The sequence below is a fragment of the Aptenodytes forsteri genome, unplaced genomic scaffold, assembly GCF_000699145.1.
Source record: "Aptenodytes forsteri isolate BGI_AS27 unplaced genomic scaffold, ASM69914v1 Scaffold309, whole genome shotgun sequence".
Taxonomy (NCBI): Eukaryota; Metazoa; Chordata; class Aves; order Sphenisciformes; family Spheniscidae; genus Aptenodytes; species Aptenodytes forsteri.
Window position 1 is genome coordinate 7,541,198 of NW_008795857.1, and position 23,329 is coordinate 7,564,526.

At 43.1% G+C, this 23,329-nt stretch overlaps 1 protein-coding gene across 1 annotated transcript; it reads right to left on the reverse strand.

The window, feature by feature from the left end:
• Positions 1 to 14,563: 14,563 nt before the first annotated feature.
• Positions 14,564 to 22,254, reverse strand: SULT6B1 (sulfotransferase family 6B member 1). Its single transcript, XM_009283795.1, is given in 7 exon segments — positions 14,564 to 14,901; positions 15,809 to 15,965; positions 16,255 to 16,349; positions 17,013 to 17,139; positions 18,137 to 18,226; positions 18,467 to 18,579; positions 22,047 to 22,254. Coding segments are annotated over 7 exon segments (915 nt in total). The 5' UTR covers positions 22,249 to 22,254; the 3' UTR covers positions 14,564 to 14,770.
• Between the last annotated feature and the right edge of the window lie 1,075 nt (positions 22,255 to 23,329).

The window sequence follows — 23,329 nt, forward strand, 5'->3', positions numbered from 1 at the left end:
CTATAGAAACAATTGTAACTATATCTGAATTGTTTCAGTACCATATATCTTATCTTTAGCTCAGTAAACTGTTAGGGTTTAGACTGAAACTTTTATCAGGATGAATGTTCTCCTGCAGGTCTTGTAAATTCCCCAAAATCTAGAGTAACCTGATCGTAGGTGTAACGCCGTAGGGGCAATTCCTATATTTCTGAAGGACAGCAAAAGAAAAGATATCTTCTGAAGATAAACAGAAATAGAAGTTTCTGCTGCCATGAATGTTAAGTCTCATATAGTGTTAGACCTCAAGCAACAGAATAAGCCAATTTCGTGATTAGATCTGCAGTCAGGCGATAGTTTGGTCCTAAATTTCAACCTGAAATATACTGTACTTTGTGTCTTTGTTATGCAGGGTCTTCAGTAAAAAAAAAAAAAAAAAAAAAAATCAGTATAAGTCTAACTTATTTTATGAGTACCTAATGCAGGGATGACAGAATGTAGGGCATAAATTTTTGCTTCCCACTGAGGCACATACATAAGTATGAAAAACCTCACAGAAGGTGAGGTTTCCTCCAGCAGACTGGAGGAAAATATTTTAGAATAATCCAGTTGAAGAAGGAGGAAAGAATGAACTCTTTGCTCCTTTTTAGTTACACTGTAGTCTCACCTAAAGGTCTGAGAAGAGAGCTGATAGCTGCTGTGCCAAGCACTCTGCTGTTGCAGATGCGCCTTAGCCTGTGAAATTGGGATTTTTTTCCCCTCCATTCACTCTTGTTAATGTTCTGTGATGCTCCATATGAAAGATGCTTATATAAAAATACATATTATTTTACCAAACATCTCCATGTTTATCAGGTAAGAGAAATTGTCAGCCTAGCAATACCTTGCACTGGCAGAGCGGCTCTTGATGAACTGGGGCCTGAATCTCAATCCTAACTACAAACACGCTTTGTTAGAATGAGCACGGTTAAAACTCTGGATCTACATTTCTCAGCTGGTCACATTATCTAAAACAGGACAGACCAATCCCACGTATAAATATACCCACATTTTAAGGAATTCAACATTTGGACTCTTTTCCTAATTAGGGATCCAGGGCATTGTAATTCAGGTAACATTAAATCACAGGCAGACTTAACGGTACGACTTTGTTTCAATAGCTCAGCAATGCCTTGTATGCAGAACATGCAATATTTTAACAGGATATTGTGAGGAACAAGAGTCATTCCTCAGCAACAAAACTGTGGCCTTCATCCTGCTGTGGAAGGACATCATTGGCTCATCACCAGGAGCAGCAGTGATCACTTCCATCCTGAACCCACCAGAACAGCTGTAGCCCTCTGGGATGAAGGAGCCCGGAGCAAAGGTGAGAAAAAAAGGCAGTCTCAGCTTTAAAGAGGGCAGTCTCTGTGACCATCTCCCTGAGGACTTTGGGGTTAACCCACCTTAGAACACTCACTTATCTGAAGGGAATATTTTATCATCATTTGAGATCGAGGAGAGTGGTGGGTGAAGGGTGAGTGAGACCACAACTAATGGACTTAACCCCAACAGTCTCATAATACAAACACTCTTATAATGCAGGGAGAACTCTCATGTGGTCTATGGAGGACCTTAAACTAAGCCTGTTCTCACATGTTTTTCTAAATAGGGATTGATTTAAAGAAGTGCTTTGTCTTAAAGCAGGGCCTTAAGTAGTAGAGAAATCAATAGTTTTATTTATCAGGAAAAGGTAAAAATCATTTACTTTTCATTCAAAAAGAACACTATGGGCAAAGTAGGTTTAGAGTACATCCTTCTACGCAAGCAGAATTAGAATTTGTAGTGGAAAAATGTGTAATATCATTAGCTAATTCTTAGCACCAATCTTTCAACATCAGTATAACTCCTAAAATCCCCCTACAACTAAAATGTTGTCAAATTTCATTAGCAGTGTCGTGGTTTAACCCCAGTCGGCAACCAAGCACCACACAGCCGCTCGCTTACCCTCCCCCCAACCCTGGTGGGATGGGGGAGAGAATTGGAAGAGCAAAAGTAAGAAAACTCGTGGGTTGAGATAAGAACAGTCGAATAATTGAAATAAAATAAAATAATAATAATAATAGTAATAATAAATTGTAATGAAAAGGAAAACAACAACAGAGAGAGAGGAACAACACCCAGGAAAAACAAGTGATGCAATTGCTCACCACCTGCCGACTGACACCCAGCCAGTCCCCAAGCGATTGCTGCCCCCCAACCAGCTTTCCTCCAGCTTCTATACTGAGCATGATGTCACATGGTATGGAATATCCCTTTGGCCAGTTTGGGTCAGCTGTCCCAGCTGTGCACCCTCCCAGCTTCTTGTGCACCCCCAGCCTACTCGCTGGTGGGATGGGGTGAGAAGCAGAAAAGGCCTTGACTCTGTGTAACATTATTCTCATGCTAAATCCAAACCACAGCACTATAGCAGCTACTAGGAAGAAAATTAACTCTATCCCAGCCGACACCAGGATGAGCAGTAAAACCAAAAAAAAAAATCAGTAAACTCAGTGCTGGAGATAGACCGTTATTCAGCTGGTCAATAAATAGTAACTACAGCAGCTTCAGCTTTTGTTTGGGGATTAGTAGGACTGATAATGAGAAGTTTACAAGAGTAATAATCCTGCACAAATTGTTTCTTAATGTACTTTTGTGTAAAAATAGCAGTAACTACACTAGTTCATAGATATGCCTTGAGTACACACGCAGTCTTGGAACAACATGTGGCTTAAGGTGAGAGGAAGTCTTCTGTGGTGTGAATAAATTGGTTATAAAGTGCTGATACCCCTGACTTTTTTTTCCTACATTTTTAACTAACAGCCACTGACACCACCTCCCCCCATTTTGTTCTCTTACCTGCTGTCTCCTTTTCCTCTTCTCCACCTTGCTGCTCCCTTTAGTTATCCCTTCTGAAGTAGCTGGCTTAAGGTGATTAACAAATCTTTGACACCTGCAGGTTGCAACACTAGGCTCACCTCTTCAGCAGGCCTTCCCTAGAGGATCAGAGGTGAGTGGGGCTTGTGCAGCTGAATACATTCCGTGGGAACAAAAAGACACTTTAGAAGCCAAGAACTGTGACACTGATGTTCCCAGGGCTGTTGCATGCCAGGATTTCCATGCAATGCTGGCACATCTTGAAGTTCTTTAAACTCTTCTATCCAGAAGAGCTGCAGAGACAGCACAGGCTAGAAATGACACTGCAAACTAGACATTACCCACCTGTTCTCCTTCTAGGCACCAGTGGCAAAGTGCCATCAAAAGCAAACCAACCACCTCTTTTCCTATATTTTTTGTGCTGCTTTAGGTGTGTCAATGCTGACACGGAGCAGGTGGGACAAAGCAGCAGTAAAGCCGCACTGTGCTCTTACACATGCCAGAACAGGTACCTTCAGACAAGGGTTAGGATACAGCATAGGCAAGTCACACTGGAGGCTGAAAACTGCAGGAGGACAGCTGGACAAAAAGGTACAAGCAGAACAGTGGGTTGTATAGAATTTTTTAGCAACCCTCAGCTACCTTTCCCCACCATTATCTGTCAGAAACTTCTGTTTTTCAAACTGCTCCAGCCTCCCTTCTTTGCTATTTATTTCCCAGCAGTCCTGTTGCTTGTCCTGAGAGACATGGAGGTGATGGAGACAGGGTACTGCTCTCATACCCAGCGAGTGTAGGACAGACAGGCAGTTTGCCCAGATGAGCGTAACTCTGAGAGAAATTTCCATTTGACCTGGGGATCATGCCCGTATGTCCATATATTTTCATTCTCCCATGTCTAAACCTGCCAGAAGCAGCAGATGGACATTCCCCAGCCTCCCTGAGGACCTCTGACCTCACATGCCTGCCTGACGCGATTGCTCTCCACACTGGGCACAGCAGCAGCAGCCATTTCCATTCAAGAAATACAGCACAATGCAGAGTTCAGCGATTAATGTACTATTGCAAAATACAAGAGACTAGTAATTTCCCTCCCTTCTCAAGTTTCAGCCCCTCACCTCCCATCTCTCAACAGCGTGAACGTTGGCCCAGTCAACATTATGGTCCCTCTGTCTTGCCCAAATAATTTTGATTGTTTTAAGCTAAGTGCAACAGCTTCAACAGGAGAGTGGCTGAAGTCCCCTTATATCACAGGAGCCTACAACTTGGCACTTTCATTCTGTTGTGGGAGACACGGGTTTGATCCCTCCAGTTGGAAAAGGAATTAAACCCAGGAGTATGATCTCACCATAAGGTTGTCCCATTAAGACAAGAAGGGGACACTGGCATCATCACTCTGGTTAAACAAGCAGAGAGGGCCATCCCTGCTGCTTTTTTGTTTTGCGGGGTGGGGGGGAGCAGGGAAGGGGAGGAATCAATGTCTGACCTCAGGGCACCGAGACATCGAAATCCCCTAGAGATCTACCTGAAGTAACCCGAGACGATATTTTAGGGAAAGCAGCATAAAGAACAAATGAGAAGTCCAGTATGTTCCTTGTATCCTGTAACCACTGACAGTACCTAGATGCTGATGGCTTCATTCCCAGGACTATTGCCTTGAGGGGAGAAGTGATGAAATTACATACAACTAAAGACACTTTACTGTCCCTCAGGATTTTCCCTGTAATTTGGCATCTCTCTCCTGTAATGGTGAGAAAATATATTGGGCTTTTTGTTTTTACTCCGCACAGAGAAATGGGCTGTCACAATACAAAGAGTAATCTGACATTTACAGGGCAGGATCATGCCATGTTTTGCTGAAGGGCGTTTTGATAGGTCTTTTCATATATTATTTTTGACTGAACCTGGTAATCAAACAGATAGAACGAAAGTAATACTTACTGACTAAACCAGTGCCAGCCCCTCAGCAACCCAACTGTGTTCCCATGGCACAAAACAAGAGCACAGTATGAATTCCCTCCTGTTCCCCTCAATAGAAAGGGACTTGGAGTATTTTCCAGTACACATGGGAGAGCACTTAAAAGGTCAAACTCATCCCCAATAGACTGATGCCGATGCCACGACAGCAGCTGTTTCTAAGGAGAGCATTTATCCGAGAGCAGAATGTGGCACTGCTCTTCTCTTATATTTAATTTCAGATAACATTTATGGTCCAAAAAAGGAAAAAATAAGAGGTTTTTTGCTGTAACAATCCCCACCATCCAGCTATGCTCTCCAAAGGTAAATATAGGTCTAAACTTTCTCCCCATCCCCAAATTAGCTCCTGATTAGAGAATTAATTGTATGACACTCTTATGCAAAAACTTTATAGGATAAACCAGAAAAAGATGGCTACAAAGATGTCAAGCACATATCCCCATATGATGGTTCACTCGTATTTAAGGGGCCAAAAAAAAAATTCATTTTACTGAATATATACTGAATATATTCACAGCATCAGAATTAACTTAATTCAAATTATAATGGATTTCTTCAAAAGGGGACTGCTGTAGTAATTACAAAAGGCATTCTAAACGGGAAACAAAGCCAATTGCAAATTTCAGATGTTATTTTATGCAAATACTGTAGCTGTAGTGTTCTGAAGAATTCCATTGTGAGCTGAATTGTCCATTTCTGATGCTATGAATAATTGTGTACCCATTTATTTCTAATAACCTATTATTTATGTGCAATTTCTTTTGTCCTTCTAAATGCTATGAGCCATTTAGAGAAACCACCTACATGACAACTTACCAATTATACTTATAAAATCTTGTATTGCTTTGGATTAGTTACACACATAATTAAATGCCAACTAACTATTATGTTCATATAAGTTAGCAAAATAATATTTCATTTAATTCTAAACAACCATTTCTAAAAGAAAGTGATTTATATATAATCACTCCAGAATACAATCAAATGACACTCAGTTTTACCATTAAAAAGATTAGTGAGTACGTGTCAATATTTAAATATGCAAATAACAGCCACCATTTTCCAGACCATCCCCAAAACAAACTCATTCACTGCTTTACTATTCCAGTGCACCGATATTGCAGCCACTTACGCATGTGCCCAGCAGTACGCCCATGAGCAGCCCCATGGCACCACACATTTACCCCCCATGTTCACCTCGTGATACACTGACATTGCATTTGGCCACTGGGCCACAATTTGGCTTAAGGTTGGCAAGCTGGATTACTCAAGCCTGTTGCATCCATGCTGCGGGACCTGGCTTTCTTCTGGGTCACACTGCTGAGCACTGGCATCGCTCAAAGGGGCTGCGCTCGGGCTCTCAGCCAGCACACAGGTCTGGGTCCCACCACATTCACCAGCGGTGGGGGAATGGCCGTTCCTCCCAGCACAGTCACACGGGCCAAAAGGCTGCCACTGTGCCACATATACTTTCTGCCATATCCCTACCTCCTGGGCAGAGCGAGGCAGCCCACCGTTGCCAGCAGCATAGCAGAAGAGAACAACACCATCTGGTATCGCTGCCACCTTTACACTATAGACACCAAGGATGCCTTGGCTTCCTTAACCATAGAAGGGGCACCTGGCAGCACCCATCTTCAATCCACCACTTGCCTAAAGGCAGCTCTGGCTATACAGATAAAAAGTACTACCAGACTGGAGACCCATTAGGTCCACTTCACAGGCACTGGTAAAGGCTGTGCCATTAGAGTGCATGATTTCCATACCTTCAGAAAGTCAAGCCCTGCGCTGCTTGGCCAGCACCTCCTGCCTGCCCCCCAGACAGAGATGACGGCATCGTCAGGATACCAGCCTGCAACACTGCATACCCCTTGCCAGACAGTGTGAAGACCCCAAATGGTTATTCCTTCACAGTCATTGAGAAATTTAGTCAATCTGGGCTTTCAGTGAAAACAGAAGCAATATGGAAAGACTGTGACAGCACCGAAAAGTGGCAAGGAGAAGATAGAGCTGGCATACACCCTCCGGAGCCCAGAGAACAACGCACAAGCTTGTCAGTGCAAGCCAATACACTCTCCCCATCCCACAACGAGTCAGTCAGGGCAGCTTCCTTGGGGAGGGCCCTAACTACAGCACCCCAGAGTAAACGCACAAGAGCTACTTGCTATGGAGAGCCACTTGTCCTAATCAAAGATCTAAACAAACCATACACGTGTTCTGACAGCTCCCTCAAGGAGAGCAACTTGAGAGCAGCCGATCTACAAACCAAGCAGCCCAGCCTGGCAAGTTGATGTCCCCCGTACAGTGAATGAGGAGAAGTAAAGCACCCAAGAACAAGGCTCACAGTGCCCGACACGCTGAATGGGAGCGGCAGAGGGAGGGCAGACATCACTGCAGCTAACTGCTAGAAAAGACTGCAAAACGTAGCACATCTGAAAACCCACCTTCCCCCCCTCAGCAGCAGGCAGAGACAGGGAACTGGAATGCAGAGCCTGAAGGCACTTTTTGGGCTTCGGCATCCACCTCTCCCTTTAGCCTCCAGCAATTAGTATGCGCTTTTCCTTCAAAACAGCCCCTCTGGCAGATGATTTGTGGTGCTATTTTAAATAAACGCATCTCGTTTTATGTATGCAAATCCTTTCTTAGATCATTTTTTGTCAATGTCTACACCATCTTTTGGAGGCACAGTGTGCCAGTAGCCCAATGACTGTGTTAGCCAATAAACGTGGCCTGTGGCCCTTGCTAACGTGAGTCCTTGGGACTGCAGTAATCATGGCTACGCAGCTCCCAGGCTAGAGATGACTCCTGTCTGGCCATCATGTCTATGGACAAACCACACAAAAAAACATTCAATGCATTTCTTTTCAAGCTCCTTTCCTCTCTTTAAGCTCACCATAAAATTGCTGTAGCGCCTCAGTAGCTCCTGTGCCTGGGACACCACGCCTGGCGCTGCCTCAGGGGACGGCAGAGCTGCCGTGGGGTGCAGCGGGACCCGCAGGGGAGAGACATGCTGCCACGGGTGGGTTACAGAGGCAGCAAGCAGGATTCGGTCCTGGAGGCTTCCGTATCTTAAAACAGGACTTTTACTTTACTGAGTGTAAATGTAATCCGTGGGCTGGTAGGCAAGAGGAGCTCAATTTGCCCGAAGGGATCTCGGCCTAACATTTGGTTTCTTTAGTTTGAATTAGTTCTGTACTTACGTTCATTCTTTTGCAATGAGATGCTGTGTTTGGTTTGATTTCCCTCTTTTTTGAACTGAACTGCTCCTTACTCAATGAACATGATTTGCCATTTTGACTCCTTTGATACACTTTCCTTGGTGTGTCAGCATCCATCTCTGCTTCTGTGCCACTGAAAGGCTGCAGCATCACTGTACCTGAGCTAACACTGTCTTGTCTCTTCCTTTTACCCTCAAGTGATTTTGACTTAATTCTGGACTTTGAGCAGTTTTCCTTCTGAAGCAAACTCAAGCTATTTCTGTTATTGTTATTCTGGAGGATCTACCATGCTGGCAAACAGCTTTGTATTTACAGCAGTTAATAATGATACTTATTCGACTGCATTACATAGTTGTCTTTCTATATTAATGCATTTTTCATCTCTTTTGGTGCCCTTGGGCTTTCAGCACACAATTCATTTGTGGACAAAGCACTCGTATGGCCCTATATCGTAAACGATTCAAAACACTGGCAGTGAAAAATGCAACACGAGAGAGCCCTCGAGGGCCTGTCCTCCACTGCACAGAAACTTTGAAATCACCCATGTATAAAACACACACTCTGTCTCTTGTGCTTCAGATTGCTTATTTAAAATGGCAATAGTCAGGGCACAGGGGCCGGAGAGGCATAAAATGGCCTGCAAAAGCAATTAAGTGCCACAGAGACATTCACATTTGGTAACAGCAGAAGATTGTTTATTGCCCTGTTTACTCCTCCACCATGAATACTGTGCTCCACAGTACGACAACAGGAGGCCTGAGCAAACCCCAGCGCTCAGACACATTTGTTGCTCTGCTGAAGGTCTGTAGCGCATGCAGACTTCCCACCAGCATCACCATGCAGGTGGCTTTCCCAAGGCTTTTTGCTCCAAATTATAATCTCCAGCCGCAGGGGAACACAATCCTCAAACACATACAGCCTTCAGAGCCGCTCTCCTTTCCACACCCGCTTGTTTTGTGTGCTCCCGTTCCTCCACATCCTCCCACGCCATGCTTGTTCTCTCTGGTAAGACCACAGCCAGCCTTTACTCCTAGAAAATCCTCAGGAGGTCAGGATTTAGACAGCACAGGGGACCGTGTTTACCACCACCCTGCAACCACTGCTCACCCCAGGCAGGCTGGCACAAGAGGTCTGTCAGTCACCAGGAGGGGAACTGACTCCCCCAAGTATTTGCCCCAGCCTAGTCTGAGAGCTGAACTTTTTTTTTCAGACACGGGAGAACAACAACTCTCACCTTTAAAAGTAGGCCGTGGAGCGCTGGACAGCCCAAGAGAGAAAACTCCTGCAGCGGGAGAGCCCCAGGCCGGTGGGCTGTGGCAGCTATGGAAAATCCCGCTCTCCCACTGCTCCTGAGGCGAGGCGAGGCAAGGCGAGAGGGGTTTTCCCTCCGCAACCTCCCCTCAGCACGGCGAGGGCCCTGGGCTCATGACTGACATGACACTGCCAGGCATCCCCACCCGATTTCAGAGGGACTGAGATGCAGGGAAGCCCAGCCTCCACCGCTGCTTCTTGTCCTGCTCCAGTTAACGTCCCATCCTCTTGAGACAGGGCTGCCCTGTTTAATGGGGAGACTACTTAATGGCACCTTGACAGAGGCAGCCTCCACCAGGCCATGCCCCAGCTCCCCTGGGCAGGGGAAGAGAGGCCCCTCAGGGCCCCCCTCGCCCGCTGTCATAAGGTCTCACCACCTTACAGCCTCGGTGCATAAAGCTTCTATTTATATTTTGTCAGCACAGCAACATTAAGGTTAACTTTTCTATGGTGATGCATAAATGGCTGACCGTGCCTCTGGTACCACGGCAGCAAGAAAGGCAGATGTCCAGAAGCTTACACATTGCAAGTGAGGACAAATACAGTGGTTTGCCAGGGGAACAAAAAACAAACAAACAAACAAAAAGAAGAAAAAGGAACAGTTTTCTAAATAAATAACAATCGGGGGGGGGGGAAATTCTGCGCCATCAGGAAAAAACAGAGTGAATTGTGCTGGGAGACCAGAAAAAAAAAAAAAAAAAAAAATTGTAGATGGCTTAAATACTTGCCCACAGAATGAAAGAAGACACCAGCCTGGTCATCTGCAGAAGTTACTCCAATCACTCTCTGTACCTGCAGAAAAGAAAGGAAGAAGAGGGAAGACTATAAGTGTTCCATTTCCATGGGGTTTTTTGTTGGTGTTTTTCCTACGTTTTTGGAGACATGGCTAATGCCTAAGATTATCTTGTATTTAATTTTTTCCTCTGAATATAAATACATTGCCTATGGATATATCAGAAATACACAATAATGAAACTATGACTTATTTACCTGCTGGAGGAACGCTAATGAGTGTTACAGTAATGAAAACGGCTTCACTGGCTTGTAGAATGCAAAACAGCAGGGAACTCACTGGAGACCCCACAGGCGTATGTCAATAAGCCTGTATTATTCACAAGTACACAAGCCTCCCAAGACACCAGTTTCCCAGCCTCCTTTCATTTCCTGACTGCTCCTGACTGCCTCACATTTTGAGCAAAGTCAAAGACTAATTTTCTCTCTTCCTCAAGCCTCTAAAGTTTTTGCAGAAGCCAAATGATCATATGAAAACCTTTCCATTCAGATGCAAACTGAATATTTTATTGGCTAATACTTCATATTATCCAATCTACAAGTATTACAAAGTGTGATAGCAATACAGGACAATTGTATCCATGACCATAAACATCTGAACATAAATAACATTTTAGCAGAGAGCTCTAGCAATGCACTCAGACACAGCACTGACACAGTATGCTCTCATTCATAATGTTGTTGTTCTTTCTCTCCTTTGCATCAATCCCGACAATATTAACATCCGTAACAATCACTGACCAAAAATCATTTCAACACTGCCAGTGTACATTGCCAAGATCCGCAGTGTATTAAGAGTAAAACAGAAGGCGCTAATCCCCACCAAAGGTGATTGTTCAGCCAAAATTCAGATCAAAGTGTTAGGACTTTAACAAAAAAAAGACAAACATTAAAATACAAGTCCAGGCATTTGCTGTCATAACAAGATTGCAATGACTGTATTTCATGTCCCCCCTTCATTATAAACCCATTTGGCATCCTTTCTAACAGCCAGCCTACCCTCAGAAAAAAATTATTTGATGTTCCTGTGGATGTCATATATGCCCTGTACTTTTACAGCACTTCTGTTGTAATTCAACATTAATTATCTTTCCAATTAATGTACTGCATAATGCTGCAATATGAAATGCTCGCATTTTGTAAATGAGAAAATTGAGCTCAGTTCTGTCTGCTTTGATCCCATTTTACTTTTATTATAATCCAGTACCAGAAATCTTTTCCTTTTTGGCTGGGTTATTGACACCCTGAACACACACAAGGGAGCCATCTCTCGCATACAAAAGATACATTTATGCTTCTTTTTTCTGAGAAGACCTCCAATTTCTCTTTTTCAATATTATTTTAATATACTTTCAAGCCTTGATTGTTACTGAACAGCTCATTAGGGAAATGGAGGTGACAAAAGTACTAATAGAGCAGCGTTTACCAGTTAACATAAATGTAGACATCATAAATACCTACAACTGCTGGTAAACGGTAAGTGTGCAGCAGCTCACAAGTACAGAAAAAATGAAATCATAACTGTGGTCAGGGAGTGAAAAAACCTCTTCTTTAGAAGCTGAATGATCCAACATATTCCTTAAATGTTGTGTGTCAAAAATACCATTTAAAGTTTTACTGCTGAGTACCGTAATAAAAAGAAAAGTATAAAAGGGAAAACATATATAAAATATAGAAATGGAAAATATATATCCAAAATTGCTCCCTATATGTATGGCTGAAAGAATATATGACTGGTGATTTTCCACAATGAGGAGTTTAATTTTTCTGTTGGGTTTGAATCTTCTGTTTAGTTTAGCTGCTGTCGATAGCCGCAATTATTGTGGGCTACTGGATTTGACCTTCAATGCCACCATCTCAAAGCACTTCACAGTGCTTTTTCATCCTGAACGTGCTTAAGTGCTTGAGGAAGGTACAAATTCTCCCTTTCTCCAGTGACATTATGTCTAGCTTTCTTCCCTGTTACCCCACCACATCATTTTTAACAGAACCGAACCCACAACACAGAGAAAGCTGCAAAAAAATCAGTCGCCCCTCACACTCACTAGTCTTATACTCGATGTTCTTTAATGCTCATCATTAACTGGCAATTACTGAGTACGTGAATATGTGCTGAGAAGAATGTGCCGATCAGACTGAAGGAATTTAAGAATGTCACCTATAAAATATTCTCTCAGATAGCTAAACCACCTCAGCTTAAATAACCTTGCTGGTCAAAAGGTGTAAAAATTTAAGAGTAGCCTATTTAGCATCTTGAGATAGGATTTCCTCTTGAACTGCCCCAGAATACTTCATTGTAATCTTAAACTGAGAAATACAGCGGTTTAAGTGGAGGCTGGCTATTACTGATCTACCAGTAATTCAGGCAACCTACTTTAATAGGAAGTAGTGCTCCTGTTTCAACGTTATCCTCAACCAAAGCCTTTTGCACTTCCTTTTATTAATTGCTTAGCAATGATCTTGACCTACTGCTGCAGCAGGTACAGCTGAAGCTAACACCCAAGGCACGCTGCTGCTTTTTCCAGTGCCTATGTAAAGTTTACAGGGAACCTCAGATTTGTTTGAGAGAGCTTTAGTGACCTGAACCTTTCATTTGTTTGGTATTAACCGACTTCATTCTGATACGGTTTGGTTTTGTGGGTTCTATTTTGCTCTTCGATCCTCACTGGTACCCCACTTTTGGTTTACTTATTTTAAATGGCCATTATTACAGCTGTTACTTTTGAAAGCAAATTCACATCTGCACTGATCCTTTCCTCCCACTATGTGAATGCCAGTCTTTGGGACACTGGCATCTTAGCTTGTCAACCTAAAGGACCAACACCTGGAGGTTTTTTGTGCCGTCAGTGAGCTGTATGGAGTTTTCATTGCTACAGCAAACACGGCTAGAACAGGAGAAGAAAGGGGAGTATGCCAGGAAAGACAAACAAACAAGATTTTGTGGAGACCTGACTACAAAATGACAAGATGTTCCTAACGATGCACTGAAGTTAACCTGTCTTAATCATTCCCCTGTCGCTGGCAGACTTTTAGAAATGGATTCTCATTAGCACTGAATGACTGGGAGTTTGTTGTGTTTACCACCAGCTAACAAAGTGTGCAGCAGAAGGTCTCACAGAGTCCATCTGTGTCAACACCTCAAGTACCCAACAGTTGAGTTTTCAGCCTGGCTAAGGTACATCCTTCACCCGACATATCTGTAACAAACACTCCTTCTGCCAAGTCATTTACCACACTTAAGACAATTGTTTCTCAGACAGAAGCTGACAAACTATGAGGAGGAAGACTTTAACCTCCCCTACTGGCTAAATTAGCAACTGTGCGCCCATTACCCACATATTCCTTCTCCGAGTACTTTTTCCTTTGTATTCCTTCTCTTCGGAGATAAAGAAATGCCTCTGGTGGGGAAAACAACCAGCTGTCAAAGACTGGCGTTTAATCAGCCTCCCAAGGGAAAACTGCAGCCTAAAAAGTCAGCCCTTTATGAGACCATTCAATGTTCAACTGTCTTGTGCACACCGGTCTTCTGGCACCACCAAAGGAGAGTCATTCTGTTCTTGACAGTGGCACTTCAAAGCTCCCAGACAGACATCCAGAAAAAAATCCACATCCTGGCTCTGCAATCATATGTACTACTGTTAGGCATAAAGTAGCCCAGGCAACCCAGCAAAGGCTCCATTTCCAGAGTTACACAAGTAGCACACTTCCTTCCCTCACGTCTAAAAAGTCCCTTCTTCCAAACAAGTCAACCAGATGGTTACCAACCCCCCTGCCTTGATACCATAAAGAAGTGACTTCCTCCCAGTCCTGCCCAGCCGGGAGCTTCTTCACGTGCTTCCTCAACATCCAAAGCAAGGTGCACACTCAGAAGTCCTGACAATCATGTGGACAAAACCTGGTATTCTCAACATCTGTTTCCAATTTCCCCCATGGGTAACCCTGTGTTGAGGTTAAGCAACAAAGCAAGCCTCCACCAGGAGGGGGACTCCAACCTCTATGAGCAAGTTCTGTCCAAGGCAATTCCTTCAATTGCTCAGGATGAGATCTCACACTACCAAAGGAAAGAAAAACATTATTGCCAAAAGGGGGAGAAAACTTCCATCATTGAGTTCCTTTACTTTTTTCCACACATTTATCAGCACACAGAAAGTGGCAAAAGACAAGAAGACCTTTTGAAATTTCATTTTACACTATGAACTTAGAAATTAAGAATCAAAATGACACTTCATGATTGTTTTAAAAAATCTCTTGGAAAATCACTTCCAACATACTGAATACATTTCCAGTGATTTCAGCAGGTTTAACTACTGCATATGTATTCCACACAGGATTCTACCAGGTAACATGAAATCATAGCTAAAAATCAGTGTTAAAAACCAAGTGAGGCCAAAGAACTACAGGTCATTTAAGAGAATCCAGTGAAGTCAATGATACTAACTGCACGAGCAAGGATTGCTTGTGTGAGTTAAGACAGCAGAAACAGGTTTGCAAATTGCATGGATTTTCAAAATTTTGAAATCAGATATTGTCCTGGTTTCTGTTTTATTTCATAAAAGTGAATGAAAAGCAGCCTCGACATAAGTTTTTTCTCTAAAGGAGGTTCAGGCCTTGCAGTACACATCATATTTTAACTTCGCTCCCAGATTAGTTCCTTCTAACCACACTTTGAATTTGGCATCCATTTCCTGGTTCTGAGCTTCAGTGAAAAGATCTTTCCAGTCTCCAACAACACCTGGAATATAAAGAAAAGTAAAATATTACCCTTGACTGTAAGGACCAAGGAGTATGATTTAAAACAAAAAACTATCATCTTGTCTCTCTTATTATCATATTTCAGGATAATCCCTTTTTTTTTTCCCCCCTACAAGAAAAGAATCTCTGACCCAAGAATACACTCTTACGTTTGCCTTATATTTGGTGTCCTCAATAGAATGTGAACATAAAGTGAACATAGGAAGCTACTGGTCTGCCTTCACAGCTTTGGCATGTGCCTTGTACAGCTACAGAAGACTATAAAGGATGACCAGCAGTTGTGAAACCAACCCAGAAAGTTCAAAGATGTGGCTTTTAACTGCAAGAGTTTTGTGCGCTGCAACCAGACACTGCCCTAAGCTGTAGTCTACCTTTAATCTAGATTTCGGAGAGCCCACAGTCTGAGGTTGTCTGAGTCTACAGCTCTAGCTTGATCCATGGCTAAAAGACATAGCTCAGTCTGTGGTGTGTCTGGATTCCACGTGTTGACTGAGGTTCTTAGGCAATCACAAGGGTTATTTAGAAAACCCAGGAAGAAAAGTCTGTGGAGGCACTCTGTAGACCGAGTGCCAGGCTATCCCCAGTTCTCACAGAAGCCAAAATAAAACTCTTCTTTGTTTTAATTGGTGCTTACTGCATACCACGACTGAAGGCTGTGCTACTTGTAGGGCACTTCTGCTAATGACATTACACAGGGCTTTACCGAATGGTACCTGCCTTTGTGATGAACTCAAGTGACAGCATCCTGAATCACAATCAGTGTTTCTTAAACAACTTCCAACCTTGAAAATTATACAGAAAGATTAACCATCTACTGATCCAAATTCCTGTCTGCCCAAGATGCAGTGCTACCATTCACCACCCTGACAAAATACAAACAAATTTACCTTTGCGGAAAAGAATTGAGCCAACAGCACCATGAGTCTCCTGCGCCTTATCCTTCACTGCCTGGAAAGTGGCCCTGTCTGCAATGGACTGGTTCTGCTCTGCCGTTGGGGAGAATCCAAAGAATTCAGCTATCTGCTTTACACTGGCAGTCAGGTTCTGAAAGCAATACAGTGAACAGGAGACATGCAACATGCTTCCTCTGAAAAAGGAGTTACCCACTTGGGATGTGCATTGCCATCATCTATTAACAATATGTATTTTCCTTCACAGTATGTTTTCTGCATTACATTGGAGCTCAGCTTTTGTATAGCCAGACTCAACTTGTCGCTAAAATCAACTTGATTTTGCTCTTTCAGAAACCTGTGCCTTTTGCCGTTAATTTCAGCAGATTTCAAGGAATGAGCTCAGATGTGTTTTGCCTGTCAGCACACAGCATCTGCTTTACCTCTTTCAGGTCTTCATATATTATGATCACAGTATTCTCATCCTCAGTGTGTTTGTTCCAGGTGACCACGTGATCAAAATAGGATCCCCAGCCAACTGTAAAGAAGAGAAAGAAGCATCAGTGTGACCTTCTTTTCTTACTGGGTACTTATTTCTCTCTGACTGAAGAATTGCCTTCTGTTGCCTATTGGTTACATCAATGCAAACAAACAGAACAGCCTGTCCTTTCCATGGTACCGTACTGTACAACAAAACGACAGAGGCTTCCTCTGGACTTTTGTAGGTAAATGGTTTCCACACAGATATGAATTTCACTATGTGCTTCCCCTCTGTTACGATATTGTCATTTAAACATCTCCCAAAAGCCAGAGCCAGACATCAGTCTCAGTCTAAAATTTGAGTTGCTAATGAAGTGTTTGGCCTCATGTGCAGAAACAGTAAAGACAACTAATTGTCATTTCATTATCACTTCAGGTCTGTAGCATTTCCTCCATCACTACGCGGCAGAATTTTGACCCAATGCTACTGTCAAGCTGCTATGCAAGTCCTTCACCTTTGCCTGGAAGAGTGAAATACCCAGAAGCAAAGCATCTTTTGGACATTCTCCCCATTCTGGCATTCAGCTGCCTCCTTTATCATGACGCATGGCCATCAGTAAACTAATTATGACACAGCTGTTTTCCCACTGGCCCCATTTAGTTGTTTTTAAATACTTTTTTCTGTTGCTTCTTCAGCTACATTCAGTAACTATAACAATACCTTTCCCATTCATGAACTCTGAGAAGAACTCATCCCAGGAGCTGTAACTGGGGACGCTTGGCACATTGTTGTGGAAATGGAAAAATGAAACAGCTGTATCTTTAGGGTTTCAAAACAGCACTAGTATCTGGAGTGGGATAAAGAGGTCAACAATTTTAGACCACTTATTTCCCCTGGCAACCAAAATAAGAGTATAACCAAACATTCTGCAACCAGTAACATACTGGGGGCTATAAAATACTTTGCTAGTCAAGGCACGGAGAACAAATTCATAATGTGATCGTAATAAAGACCTTGTTACCACTTCTAAGACTTGCTTATGTCATAAAGCAATTGTAGAAAGAAGCAACTGGAAAAACTGTAATATTCTCACTGAATACTATCCCACAACTACCTAAGACCTGGGAAATTCTAATGAACCATTTGCCAAACCCCTGCTAGGAAAAGCTCTGTTCCATTCTCCTTCAGGAAACAGCAGCTGTTACAATCATCTTCCATTTTTCAAAGCATGGCAATAATGTTCTTGATATCCTAAGAGACTGTAATCCTCAGAGAAGTGTAAACACTTCTGAAAACACATTATACACATTAAATTTTTTTGTTATACACATTATATTTTTTCCTGTCTCACACATGAAACATGGAAAAAATACCCATCCCTTAACCAATTATTTCCTTCATCTGTCGTTTATCTCCTAAGTGCTACGTATCCGCCATTGTTCACTGACCAAGTACCAGGAATATTAAAGTTTTAACAGTGTGACTCTTTGCAAAGAGACAGCCAATGTCCCAGAGATACTGCTGCCACATTCATTCCCACCACAGTCACACACAGAAAAGAGTAGCATAAAAAATGAAAGCGTGACACTCCAGCCATTTCTGAGCACTGCAACAGCCTCTAGATCTGTTCTTGTTTATGTCAATTACAGCACCCCTAAGGCTGCTGTAAATTGTATGGGGTGCTAAGCCGGCCCAGGCATCATGAGACTCCCACTGTCTCCAGGTTGCTTTCCCCCAGTACCACCCACTTGGGTGCAAGAAAAGGATGTGGCCGCAAAATTACTCTTGCATGCTGGTACTGTCAGAGCGATGAGGCTTGTTCTTGGAAAAAGAAAAATGCCCACCTTGGCTTTGTTCTTGAAAACAGACTTGGGGAGGCAATCATAGTTCAGATGTGTTGCCAAAATCCTTGGAGATGGAATCTGCTTCATCCTCTTTAGAAATAAACAGAACCATAAGTGAGCATAGGTTTATTATATGGGTGCAGCAATGATCTGTGAGAGTCGCCTGTGTGAAACAGCCCCTAATCAAAAGGCATTCATCATCCAAGACTATCTTTTTTCCCCTCTCAGGAGAAATATCTTTACTTGCTACATGACTTCATTTTAATAACTTGTGTGCAGGAGAGAGAGAACAACAGACTTGAAATGGTTCAATAGTTTCTTTTCACTAACCTGGTATTTATCTGGATCTCCACATTCAATAAATGGTAGTTCTGTGCTTACAGGTTTACTCTGGATAGTTGTAAATATCAAATCACTTAAAATCTGGATAAGCCAGTTCACACCTGCACCAAGAAATCCAGAGAACAAAATAAAACATACCAGAGGTTTATATAAGATCTCAGAGCCTTCTCATTACATGGCTTAATTCAGCATAATAGACAGTCATCAAATGACAAAAAACACTAAAGCTCCCAAATGATTATAAACAATGTTCTCCATTAATGAGATCCTGAACAGCTTCTTAACTGTGACCTTCTTGGCTCACTTATAACTGGTATGTGGAAAGCACTGGAGGCAGAACTGACTCAACGATGCACTTAACATCTTTTTAATATATTCATAAAACAGTCAGTGATGGACAGTGATGGGAGCTTTCCTGTCTTTTGCAGAAAAACACCTGGGAAGGGTCTGGATAGGAAAAGGAAGGAATGAGCAAGGAGCTTCACTCATTCTGCTGAATGCATCTGCCTCTCTCTACTGCCCTGGGTCAAGGATGAAATGGAGTCATCTATTCGATGTCACTGCCAGTGCTTGTGCTCAGCTGTGCCTCTTGCTGTCTCCATAAAGTGCATGCCAGAACAAGTGCTAGAAGAGCTGTTACCCACTGGACACCTGCATCTCCCCCCATCCCTCACCCTTTGGAAGGAATCTTGCAGCAACGCCTCTCCCATATCGCATCCCATTCCAGCGTGAGCCTGTGGCCAGCTCCTGGAGCTGCGCCGTGGTGCCTGCTTCCCCAAGGCTTCCAGGAATCACATTTGCTCCACTGATGCTCTGCCGATTGCCGGCAGGACAGAGCGAGGGAACAGCATGTTCACCTTGGCCTGCAGCACCCTCCCCACGTCCTTATGGGGAGGCGCTTGGAAGGCTTCCCACCGGGCCCACGGAGATGGAGCTGCGGAGCTGCTGCCGCCTCCTGCATGCTGCAAGTCCCCTGTGAACACAGCTGCCAGAGGCACTAACAGGGAACATACAATGCAAACAGCTTTAACCTCATGCTTTCAGCGGACAGTTATTCCCAGAAAGGAATAACTTCCACCCTATGTTATATGAAGTGCCTCAGGATGCTTGGATGGAAGCAGCTGATACATGTCATTTATACAGTAATGTGTATGCAATGTGTGGACATCATACAATGTCTTATAATACATCTATTACATTTATATACCACCCAATACCATATTTATATATGACACTGTATGATGGGTATCTTTTATATCACTCTCCCATTTACATACAGACCAGAGCCAAAAGCATTAAGAGTCTCCAAATCCATGTCCTCATCTGCCCAGTATTAACTGCATGTGCACAAATACAAATTTTATTTTAACAAAAAGCTACAATTGATAAACCTAAAATTCCTAGTCTCTAAATCCCCTACCGCCTTCTCAACTGTGTGACCCATCCCTGGGAAGTACTGCATCCTGGAGCTCCATCGTCCTTTACCCCTACATCATCAATAGTTCTCTGAATAAGAGCTTTCCTCTCCACTGCGCACACCTGAGTTGGGGGAAACCTTTTATATAGTGAGACTTTACTGTAACTTAACCTTTGTAATACTTAATAAGTAAAAGGAATGAGGACAATATTAAAGTTTTGAGAGACAAAGCTTTTGAAGGGCCTCAATGAGAGTCCTTCATCGGGCACGCTCATGACCACTTAAACCTGGCAAATGCCAAAGAGTTTGAGCCCTGCATAGAAAACACCTGAGAAGCTGGCAGAGGAAGCCAGACACCAGGCTCCCTTGGTTCAAGAGGGAAAGAGGCCTGCAGAGAGATTTGTATTACTGCCTGGTGACATTATGGCTTGGTGGGTCCAAGTGTCACATCAAGGGGCAAAAGGGAGCCCAGCAATTTCTGGTTTCAAACTGGGGCAGATAATTTTTCCTTTTTGTTCTTTATGCTCCTCTCTTGCCTTTTCCCCCCCACACTTTGCAAGCTATGGGAAATTAGGACAAGAAATCTATTTAGCACTGTTTAAGAGTATAAGAGCAAACATCCAAATGGGAGAAAATTCCAAAAGATCTACCTGCAGATTGTAACTACACTGCATTGCACAAATGCAGCATTTTCCCTCTCTCCTGCTTTCCCATTTCTTCCGTGCAACCTCCCATACATGCCTTTCCAGCAGTGCCTGCCAGGTAACAGGGTGCTGCATTCCCCGGCAAACCACAGGGAGCTGTGTACTCCCTCTCCTACTGAACAACTGGCAGTGGTCTTTGGTAAAATTTCCCCCTGCTGACCTACCACAAACGGCCCAATACTGTGAGATCTCTTTCTTTCTCTACCGATCCCTCTCCCTGAGCAGGAGAGATTTACTGAGTTACTAAACCTCAGAGGCAATCAGCATCACAACTCCATGTCTGAACTCTTCCAAACTCTGTGAGAAATCAAAGCCAGTGCCAAGTTATCACAATGACCTTTCAGGTCTTTATAGGGTCCAGCAGAACTCTGGACCCAAACCCAATGGAATTACAGGCTCCCTAAAATAAAGATGCACATTTCACATTTTGTGCCAGCTCCCTCCTTTTTATTTGCCCTCTCTTTCCCTCGGTTCAGTGTTCTGTCTCACAGCTGCTATAAATTCAACCTAAACACTACAGGAGTACTTCTTAAGCCCCTAAATACACCACAGTTTCTTTCCAGATCAGAACTTGCCAACCAATGGGAACTCTATGGGCTGAACGAGACCTTGACCTCGGACTCTCTGGTTAGAGCCCAATTTGACCGCATCCACTACCATGCTAGTGCAATGAAATCCTTCCCTGGACCCACATTTTCTCTGACAACCCTAAGCTTCTGCTGCTTGGGTCTCAAAGAAGAAACATATGCTTGGATAGGATTTCCTAGATTAGCAAAACTCACCCCTTCCTTGTAAGCAACCATGTCACAATTGACATTTAATAAAACTGATCAAAATCAACTAGTTGGTTGTATGAGTTTTTTTCACTGCTCCTGTTGCACCTTTCCTCCTTTCTGCAAACCTCTGACTAAAAGATTTAGACTTTCAGTATGTCTTAGTCAATACCATTTTGCAGTAACAAAACAAAAAACAGTGCTGATACTGAATAACGCCAAGAAATAGCTTATAATTTTGCAAGTAAAGATGCTGTGCCATGTCACTTTCTACACCTTGAAGAGTCTAATGCATAATTTTACTGCTTTTGTACACTACACTACATTACATTACTAACATGTTTTTCAGAATACAGTTTATCATACTGGCAGAGTTGTCTTGTCCCACTGATATATAAAAAACTATGTACTTTATTTGCACTTCTTCAGCCAAAAGTATCTTCGAACACTAAAACTTCTTTTCCTTTCAGAAACATAAACCATGTTAAAAAGCACTGCAACAGACTGCTTAATTAAGACAAAGCAGGACAAAAACCTGCTGTCTCTGGTTGTAGTAGAAATGCCCAATATCCTCACACAACATACAACCACAATCAGATGGTTTTCCTTCTTAGTGTGTCAGCTAATTAGTTACAGTATTGTAGATTACAGCAAGCAATTTATAATGTATTCACCACATTTCGGGTAGGACACCAGCACCATATCATCTCTTCTGGCTTCCAGGTTCTCCAGGGCTTGGAACGTTTCTGCACTGCACACTGTGACAGGATACAGGGTCCCCTGATAGGAGAACAGCAGATCCTTCCAGGTAAGCCCTTCAGACTTTGCCAACGCTTTATTTATCTCATCAACAAAGGCTTTTTTATCCTCAGCCATGCTTACTACCTTTGGGGCGTGAAACTGTTAGTCTAATGCAGTAAGTGCCTTTAAATAGACAATTTTAAGTGGTGAATTAGAAATCCTTGGCATTACTTCTGCCCTCCCCCAAATTGGACACATTTCTTTCTCTCCTCCCTTCCCACCTTTCTGGAAATGAAAGCTGCATTGATCCTGTCCACTTATAATCTACAGAGCAGAAATTACTTTAGTAAGAAATCCCACTGAGAGCAAGTAATACTTGCAAGCACAGCCACTGGGGAAAACAGAATTGTAAAATGAATCACCCTGTAAGAATAAGCAGTAAAATATTGTATCTAATCTTTCATAACATTAATAAGAAAAAAAGCATCTCACAAAGAAAGTCCCCAATAAGAAAAACCCCAAGAGGTTTTATTTTGGCAATAAAGTTAGCCCCATACTATGAGTTAAGAAAAATAGTGAATAATAGAAAACAATGAAATCAAAACCATAAAACAGAAAGAACAATACTGAGAGGGAAAGAATGCTGCCATTTTAGGTTATAAATACTCCCTGTGGGAGCTAGTCTGTACTAACGCCCTTTTTCATGTTAAAAAGACAATTAAATACTGAGATCTTGCATGGCACAGGTTTTCTCAGCATCCTCACGATAGAACAAGGATCCCTTTTTAACGGCCATGAGCCTATGTATCTTGCCATTTTCCCCTAGCAGGAAACGCCAACAGACCGGTGCTGGCTCCCAGGAGGAGCAGAGGAGCTCTTCCACCAGTTGAAGCAGCAGGAGAGCAGCACTGAAGCGCAGGCCTGCTCCCTCACCTAACAGGGGGCACCTGCTCAAGAGCCTCAACATGGGGCAGCAAGGCCTGGCCTGGCCTCTTAGCTGCGGTGGGCACATATGCTGCCAGCTCACAGCTGAAACAGCGAGGCGAGAACAGCGGGTCCCCCTGGGCAGCAGGGAAAGTTGGTGGCCGGTCACGAGCGGTGTTCCCAAGGGCTCAGTTTTGGGGCCGGTCTTGTTCAATATCTTTATCGATGATCTGGATGAGGGGATTGAGCGCACCCTCAGTAAGTTTGCAGACGACACCAAGTTGGGCGGGAG